Here is a 9,876-nt window from a genome sequence, read left to right on the forward strand (position 1 = left end):
ATGTAAATTGCTGCCTGTTCAGTTTAACCAAGGATAATGATTTAATCCTTATTAAATTTCTTCCAAGCAGCAACTAAATTAAGTCTTCCATGTCTTCCAGTACTGCTAAATATGGATTAACTGTCAACAACTATGAGAAGGATAGAGTTCTTTTCATCATAAAGATGACACATTGAGTTTGTGACGAAGCAAGCTGGGATCTTTTTACTTCCTCTCTTGTTTTGCCATCTGCCTCCTTAAATTCATTTTATTTTCAGTTTTTGACTAATTACCATTAATACTTATGAGTATAATCTGCATTTCATAAAATAGAAAGGCTGGCCCTCAATCTTAAGGACTATACCACCAGATTTAATTTTGTGTATGTCATCAATTTCCTAATTTATTTTGATTATTCCTAGTTAATATATTTTGTTACAGGGTGAAATCAGTAACTGTTCCATGACTTAGATTCTATTGTTGACTTATAAACAAATATAAATTCTATACTGATTATAAATATTTGGAAGACAAACCACTAGCAGTCTTTAAGTATTTATTTGGCTCTATTCCAAAACATGTTAGCAAAGCCAGCCCTTAATTAATTCCAAAATAATTACCACATTTGTCAAAAGTATTGTTTGTATAGCACTATCTTTTAATTTCATCATTTAGACAAATAATTCAGCCTAACCCTTGTAGTAGAAGAAATTATTAAAAAAGAAGGAATTTCTCTATATATTCAGTTAATGGAATGAGTTATGTTTAATTGTAATTTCTGTAAATTAAACATCGAACAATGTATAGTTTCAGTACCTACTATTGTGAGGATATATAAAGGCCTGATTTTGGTCTCGAGACAGTCAGTCCATGGCCGATTTTCAGACGAGAAACCTGTACTGGTTAGATCGACAACAATGCATCAACTTAACTGTGAAATAAGTGTAACACAAATAGGCTGTGTTAAAATAATGACAGGCTGTTCAATAGTGTCGCATGTACCATATTATTCTGCAAGAACTGTGTGGCTAGGTTTTTACTGCTCATAAATGGTAAGCTATTGTAGCAGTATGCTGATGTTTGCCTGCAAACTATTAGTGAGGCTTATCAAAAGTTAACCAATAGTGAACTGGCCATATTAACTGTTTAATATTGGGAAGGGCGGGGGAGGGGGGGGGGAGGCTTGTGCACAGTGAAAATAAAGAACTATGGAATGCAACTGTCATCACAAGTTGTAGACAGGCACAACGAAAAGACTGTTACACACTAAGCTTACAGCCAAAGCCTTCTTCAGAAAAGAAAGGAAAACACATTTACACAAGCAGACACATTTCATGCACACATGACCGCTATCTCCAGCTGCTTTAGCCGGACCTCCAGCTATGTGAGTGTATTCCTTTCCTTTATGAAGAAGGCGTAGGCCAAAAGCTTAGTATGTAACTGTCTTTTTGTTGTGCCTGTCTCCAACTTATGTGTCATCTTTATAGTGAGTAGCCATCTATCCTTTTCATAACTGTTGATATTCCAACCTGGATTTTCCATTGCTCAGTTTCATATTTAATTGTCAGTTTTGTGTTCTTATTCCATTTATTAATCTGTCTTGCATATACAGCATAAGTCACATACCAAGTTGTTATTTTAAAAGCCTGCTCATCGGTAAGAACTGTTACTGTGTCTGCAAATGAAATAAATGTTGCAATGCCGTAACTGATGAAGCAAATTTACAACGCTAAGGTGGTCGCTGTGAGCACCATTCTGTAGCTCTTTTTCTTGGGGAAGGGAGGGGGGGGGGGGGGGGGTAATGTAAGGGTTCAAGGCTTGCACGTAGTGGAATCTGCATACACACATGCAAGCTGCCACTATCTTGGAATATTGATGAACTACTTGTGTCAGTACAAGTGGACACCTGCTGCACAGTCCCTCCGCAGTGAGTTGCTGGCTGCTGTGTTAACTAGCATGGCCTGGATGTTGAGTAAGTGTCTTCTCATCTCACAAGACCCCAAAAAGTCCATAATTATCTGGTGCTAGGGTGACAGACACAGCAACAACAGGTCAATGTAGTGTGTGTGTGTGTGTGTGTGTGTGTGTGTGTGTGTGTGTGTGTGTGTGTGTGTGTGTGTGTGTGTCACTGTAAACTGTTATTAGGGAATAAACTTGTGAAGGTAGGTTACTGTGTGTTCACATAGTTCTGTACCTCACAGACCCAAAGCCTACATTTTCTAGGAACAAGCATGTTGGTTCCCAGTCGAGGGCACCCCCCCCCCCCCCCTTCGCCCCCATACACCCTCACAAGTATATATTCATATTTAAATGTAAGATGACGGTGTGGAAGGAATTCAAACAGATGGATGATCTACTTGATATTTTACATAGCAATGTGTTATTGGGAAGATAAACAGTGGCCATTACTTCCAGATTATGCAGATGTAATGTGTCTTTCCAACAAGTACTAGTACAGTTACTCTGGTTCACAAGATACCCAACATATGATTTATTATGAGAAGTTCATATGATCCTGAATATTGATTTCTCAAGAAATTGTCACATTAAACTTGAATCTGACACACCTGCTGAGTGACAAGAGGTATCCATTCTTTCCATCGCGGAGCTGAGCGCTGATGTGCCATCGCCTCATTCTGCTTCTGCATCTTTCAGCCCATCCCTTAACTGTGCAACTGTGCATCACACCTATAAAATTTGGAATAGACCTACATTGTATTAAAATAAGTAAAATGACAAATATAAAAGTAAAACATTAAAAACTTACTTTTTATCACAAAAGGAAGGAAGGTCTTTATTTGGTAAGGAGACACATATGCACTGGATTATTATTTTTTCCTAGATGAGTGGAGGAATAAATAAGAAGAGAATTTGATAGTTAAAAAAGATGTCAGTCCAAATGTTGGTATATAACACTGAACCGTTAACATATGCATGGTCTTACATGAAGATTTTGCCTCCTCTTCTCCAAATGGCTCATTCATCTAGTTATATACTATCTAGAGTTTAATAGGGAATTACAACTACAACAAATTTCGGAACTTTTAAAACTCACATAAAGCTTTGACAAAAACTAAACACATCAGAAGTGCTAAAACAATTTTAATAGTATCGTTAGCTGAAATAGGTGGGTGAACATGCAGTTACTTTGTCTTCTGCTTTTCCGTTGTGTGCTGCTGTGGGTGACAGTTCATGTGAAGAATTCTGAGAAGTCGGCACACTGAATCTTGGGTGAGATGTAGGTAGTCAATGAGATCCTCATTCATAATTTCCTATGGTTTGTAAATAAAGTTAGCTGGTATTTTGCTATGTAAGGCTAGAATTTAGCCGAATGATTGATATTTTTGGCAAAATTGGTAATAATACATACAAGTCTGTTATTCCAATGACAAAATTAAGTTTAATGCTACATTACACATTGGTCTACTACAGTAGTCTTATTTTTGGGGTGAGACTGCTTTCACCAATTCACAAGCAGTTTATCACATTCCAACCTAACTTAGACTTCAGGCTATGCTACAGATCAGTCTATCAGCATAATCGTGCCCCCCCCCCCCCCCCCCGACACACACACACATTCATTGGCTTTCCCAACTCACAACCAAACTGTCACATTCCAACCTAACTAAGCTCAGGTTTTGCTAGTAGTCAGTCTGTCAGCACATCTTGGTTTTACCAACAACCAAACAAATAAGAAAAATCAGCCAGCAACCTTAAAATTCATAATAATCAGATCTGTAAAAGTTATTCTGGCATTCTACATATCAAAAACAAATGTAATCAATTCCTACTTGCCGAAAGAAATCATTAGATACAGCAGTTCTCATTAGCTATTGTATACTGTCGCCAGGTTGCATATGAGCAAACATCAGCTAATAGCTAACGTTTGCACACAATGCGAGAGGAGCCATCACCATAAGTAAACTTTGGCCGATAGATGGCAATGAGCCTTTTGATCACCAGTTGACAGTCATCATATAAGTAGACACTTTGCTGTTACAGGTTTGTATCTTTTTTTCTGTTTCCCAATGCTCTACTACAACTGTGGCTTTCAAGAGACAGTCTCATATCAAATACAGTAGCTGTGGGATCAAATAAGAGTCATCTACCACAAAACCCAATGAATCTTGACTTTCAGTACCTAGGGTACTTAAACTGAGAAATACTGAGATAAGAAGAAGTGAAGTAATGTGGAAGTAAACGGTAATATTCACATATTACAAACCATTTGTGTGCAAACACATGGAGAAGAATCAAAACTTGGTTCATTTACTGCTGAAAGTTTATACCCTCTTACGCATAATATAGCCTACCATAGATCAAACAAAAACACTGTGCCCACAAGTTGGTAAAAAGCACAGAACACAACTATCTACAACAATGGTAGAAGTGAGTCACAAAACAACTGCTCAATATCACAACACTGTAGAATCTGAGAAAGTATTCTGAGCCCAAATACAGTGAGGTACCTCTAACAATATGAACTCTTATGTGACAAATGGCATGGCTTCCAAACACATCAGTCATGCCAAACTCACACTCGCTTTCCTCAAATGACATCCTGAAAACCATGGAAGAAGCAAATCAGTTCCTACTGTATTTCTTGACTCCTGAAAAGTATCTGATGGCATCAACTTTTATTAACAAAATGCAATCATTTAGTGTATCAAAATTTGTGACTGGACTGGTGGTTCTGGGTCTGCAACATATTGTCTTGGATGGAGAGTCACCAACTGAAGCTGAGGTGCAAAGACTGGATGCTTGCTTTAAACATTCATACATGTAAAACTGTGCACTTCATAAAAACAGAGTACCTGATGAATGCAGTATCAATGAGTCATAACTGGAATCAGCTGATTCAGGCAAATATCGGGATGTAACAATTTATGGGGATGCAAACTGGAATAATCCCAGAGACACTGTAATAGGTAAAGTCAGTGGCAGACATTAGTTAATTTGCAGAATACTGGGAAAACACAGTCAATCTACACAGGAGGTTCCTCGAACACTTGTGCAATCCGTCCTAGGATATTGGCCAAATTGCAGGAGCCATACCAAATAGAGCTAAAGAGGGTTCTGTCTGTATATATTGATGGGCAACATTAATGGTCACAAGTTTTTTAAGTCAAAGAAATGCTGAAAAGCCTGAACTGGCAGTTGCTTGAAGATAGAGCCCCACTGTCCTGGTAAAATCTGCTTGAAAAGTTTCAAGAACTCATATTAAAGTAAGAAATTTAGGAATATACAACAGCTTCCTATGCAGTGTCCCCCACACACATGGCAAAGACAAAATTAGACTAATTACAGTGCAAACAGAAGTAGTTAAGCAGTCATTCTCCCCATGCTCCTTATGTATGTGGAACATGAAGAAAATCCAATACAATGAGAAGTCCATTCTGCACTAAATTTACAGTGGTTTGCCGAGTGTGGATGTAGCTTCTCAGAAACATTGCATTGTTGTTAATAGTTCATGAATCAAAATACACACAAGCATCACTAATAAATCCACAAAGTAGGAAATTACTTTCTGCCAAACCATATCTTGTTATTTATTTGTTTAGATCATCCTATAAACAGCTGGGTGGCATGAACAGTATACTATCTCAAACTGAGTTACAGTTACATTCATTCATTAAAGTCCCTTTATGGTTAAGGTCAGCATCTGGATTTATGGCAGCTTTATTTTGGGTACCTATTGGTTGCAAATATATCAATTTAATCAGTGGTTGGTGTTATGAGGCTAACTGATTGTGACATGAAGGAGACAAAAACTTTTTGACTATTATAACTTCCTGTTACCTCATAAACTAAACTGCATTTTCAGAAATCTAAACTGCAATAGCCAATGTCTACTTTGTTGTCTACTACATCCTTGTCCACTTACAGAATTAGCCACAAAAAAAACAGATGAGATAAACTACCAAGGGTGGGTAAATAAATATGAAAATGGTACTTTTTTCATGCAAATACAGTAAGCAGTCGTTAGTCAAATTTCAGCTGTTCTGGGCAACAATTACGAAAGTTGGAATTAGAGAATTAGTAGTTTGGACGTACAGCACAAAATATCGTAATAATGATTTCCTTCCCCCCCCCCCCCCCCCCCAGCACCGTCCCCCTCAAATGGCTGATATTTTATAGAATAAAGCCCGACGGGCAGTACAAATTATGGAGTCCTTCCTTTTCAATGCTGGGCAACGACTATATCATCATGAGCGTTTACTTTCACTATAGTTACTTTCTGATATTCCCGTATCTCATGCAACCACTGCGGTATTCAAATTGGGTGCAGTAAACAGCGAACAAAGTATTTTCAGCAGATCAAAAAATAAATATAGTGGTAGCGTTAGTTGCCCTTCGATCACCTTTTACCACAATTCACGTATTGTCAGTGTCGGTACTGACTGATATGTGAGAAAATGAAAACACTAAATACTAAGTAGCAGGAAACTACATAATATTGTTCTTACCAAATAGTAAATATACGAATTTCAGTTGTCATCACAGGGTAGTTATGTATCTCTGTACACTGCAGCGCCATCGAGATCTTCACACATCAAACTACTTGGCTGTCACAAATGCAGACATATCAGCCACCCAATCGCTAGCCCAGCAAGTGTTTGTCACGTGAGGAGGAGCGTTAATATATATAAGGCCATAAGTCTTCAAATCAGTTACTATTTCAAGTTGTTGATACGTCATAAAACTCTCGCAATGGAAAAAATCACCATTCACATATGGCAATCACACATTTTCTTGTTTTGACAACTACAGGTTAGCAGAAAACTTAAAAACACAACATTCACAGATGTTACACAACTACCAACCAACTACCAAAGATAAACGTAATCATTCATAAGTTTCAACGATAACAATTTTTACGTATAATTAGTATATTTTCCAGTTATTTGATCCGTTCTTTCTTGCATCGTAATATCATAAGGAGTGAAATCATTAGGAAAATATGTCAGGTAGTTTATACATTACTAAAGTGTTATACTTAAAGAAATACCAACAAATGATGCTTCTACCTAGCAGAAATGTTCTACAAAGACGTTGTCTGCCGACGGTCACTAAGAAATTTTTAGAAAGATTTGAAACGATGATATGTAAATACTTCAGGAATAAAGGACACCACTCACCAAAAAGCAGAAGCACTGAGTTGTCACCAGGCACACACAAAAGAAACAAAACTTGGTAGCTTTCAGAGTTATACTTTGACGAGCTGGAGAAAATTGAATACACACATACACACGCCTTTGCCCCTGCATATTGCCAGTTAGACCGACACCACCAAAGTTATTTTTCGGCAGGTGGACTGGGAGCCGTGGGGGTAGTGTCGGGCGGGGCAGGTAGAGGGAAATGGAAGCGAGAGGCAGGGATAGGGATTGGAGGGGGTGGCTAGCAGCTCGGAGGGAGGCGGCCGGTTTGCCAGTTATGAATGCAGGAGGAAGGGGTGGCAGGTATATAGGCTGGCACAATCGTAGCAGCCAATGGGAAGCAGCACTTGCTGAAGTAGATATGGGGACATGAATTGGGAGGGGTTGACAGGAAACAGGAAGGGGAAACTGATGGGTGGAGCCTGCGATGACAGTAGGTTACCTGAGATTGTGACCACGACAATTACAGGAGTGGAAGATTTGTTGCAAGGATGACTCCCATCAGTGCAGTTCAGAGGAGCTAGTGGTGCTGGGAAGGATCCAGATGGCTCAGCCTTTGAAGCAACCACTGAAACTGAGTGTGTTGTGCTCAGCTGCACGTTGTGCAATCAGGTGAACAATTTTACTCTTGACAACAGTTTCTAGTAGCCATTCATCTTGGTGGACAGCTGGTTGGTAATCATACCAATATAAAAAAAAACTGCGCAATGATTTAACAGAACTGCTATATGACTTGGCTACTTTCACAGGCAGCCTGACCTCATGAGGTAGGGTAAGCATGTGACAGGATTGGAGTAGGAAGTGCTAGGTGGGTGGATTGGGGAGGTCTTGCAACTTGGTTTTCACAGGGTTATGATCCCTGTTGCAACTGGTGGGGAATGGGGATGGGCTAGGAGTTCTGTAGGTCATTTGAGAGCAGAATGAGAGATAATTAAAGCCCTGGCGAAGGATACGATTCAGTTGTTCTAGTCCAGGGTGACATTAGGTGACGACTGGGTGCCACTTTGTAGCTGGTTTTTTTGGGTGGTGGTAGGACTGGGATGAGTGCTTGTGAAGGGCTCTGCAAGACCTTCAGTATGCTAAGCAATGAGGGTTCTTGTCACTGCAGATACATCGTCTAAGGTGGCTAGGCTCCTGTAAGTGCCCTGGCCTCAATCTCAGGCAACCCACTGTATCTGCACCCTCCACCCACAAAGCATAGAAGTAAATAGAGGAACCTTTTCCATGGCGAAGCACCAGATGGCGTATGCCCATGCTCCCCACCTCTTGGGTGTCTACTGCTCTTACTACAGCTCCAATCTCGCTGCTGGTAGTTTTCAAGTTAATGATAACCTATTATTGTAGAGTATCCGACATCAGAAAGCGGAACTAAACTCAATTAACATACAGATAGGTCAAAAGGCATCAGACAATACTCAACAGTACATGATTGACACTCATGGCTTGACAATTAACTGTCACATTGTAGTCATAGTGTGCTACTACTTCTGTGTATTCTTAGCGTCTGCTGAAATGGATAATCATTGTGCAAATATACATTATCGAAGAGTATGCTTGGATGGAAAAGTGTTGATAAATAACTAATTCAGTTCTTTCGAGAAGAAAAACAGAAAGGTAAGCTTCATGTTAAAAATGTAAAAATAGGTCTTTTCTGTTTGAGAGAGAGGGAATTGTAACGAGGTGTGCACACTTTCTTAGAACAATCAGAGAAAACGAGAAAGGTGCAAAGAAACCAACAACTGTGATCAGAAGCCCAGTGCCAGTTATTAGATCGTAAAACAATAGTTTTTTTAAAAATTCATACACTTCTCTCATGAAGAATGTATCAATAGTAAATGTACTTCAATGTCCTTCAGTTATCAAAAAGTAACAAACGTTCTTTTTTCATTCCTATGCTTTCCTGTAGAAGAACATATTAAAAGCGAAAGTATCGTTATCTCCTATACACACAATCGCATTATTTGAACGCAAAAAAGCTTTATTTTCCTGTCGTCTATTTCAGATGTTTTTCTGTAGACACGTTTTAACAGAATGTACGTTTGTTTTACTTGCTGTGCATATATCAAGTACAGTTCTGGAACCATGTTATGGTTATACTGCTCTTGCATCATTTGAAACAACCAGTAATGGAGCATGTCAACAGTTGCAGCGAGCTCAGCTAAAATGGCAATTGTAAGGTGCACAATTCAGACATTAATGACCCAAAATGTAAAATAATATACATTCTGAGCAAAATAATACCGGTAATATAGGCAACATAGTTTACGAAAACCTGGTAGCATAGACTGAAAAAACATACAGTCAGCTTCATGAGTTGGGTTTTTCTTTCATTTCCAGCTTCGGTTTGTACCGGCAGTATATGAAGACAAGGAAGACAAAGCAGCTCTGCACTTGACATAGCAGGCAGCAATAGCCAAGCGAATGGCATGCAGCTGCCAAAGTCATCACGGAAAATATGCAGTGCATCTCCCATATTTTCTCGAGTATGGAAAGAGATAGGACTCTCCTTCCACTGTTAAAAATAATTTCGATATGTTAGGAATATTTCGTATGCAGTAACGGTTGGCATAAAGTGAACCAAATGTAAACAGGCCAGCAAGTACATTTTTCACTGAAATCTTTCCAAAATTAGCACAATGTTCTACTTTACCACAAAGTATCACAACAACTATGGACCATAATGAAAAGTACAAAAGCTCATCGTTAAGCTGCAATACATAGCTATAAGGTGCAGAAAAGT

The 9,876-nt window shown here is 38.9% G+C and overlaps 1 protein-coding gene across 1 annotated transcript in view; it reads right to left on the reverse strand.

The window, feature by feature from the left end:
• The window catches only part of LOC126162894 (UV radiation resistance-associated gene protein), a 93,986-nt gene extending 87,179 nt beyond the window's left edge, over positions 1-6,807 (reverse strand). Inside the window, exons 1-2 of the mRNA XM_049919700.1 lie at positions 6,447-6,807; positions 2,547-2,667 (exon numbers count right to left, since the gene is read on the reverse strand). Coding sequence (XP_049775657.1) covers positions 2,547-2,627 — 81 coding nt within the window. The 5' untranslated portion in view covers positions 2,628-2,667; positions 6,447-6,807. The remainder of the gene's footprint in view (positions 1-2,546; positions 2,668-6,446) is intronic.
• Between the last annotated feature and the right edge of the window lie 3,069 nt (positions 6,808-9,876).

This window comes from Schistocerca cancellata, chromosome 2 (assembly GCF_023864275.1).
Source record: "Schistocerca cancellata isolate TAMUIC-IGC-003103 chromosome 2, iqSchCanc2.1, whole genome shotgun sequence".
Taxonomy (NCBI): domain Eukaryota; kingdom Metazoa; phylum Arthropoda; class Insecta; order Orthoptera; family Acrididae; genus Schistocerca; species Schistocerca cancellata.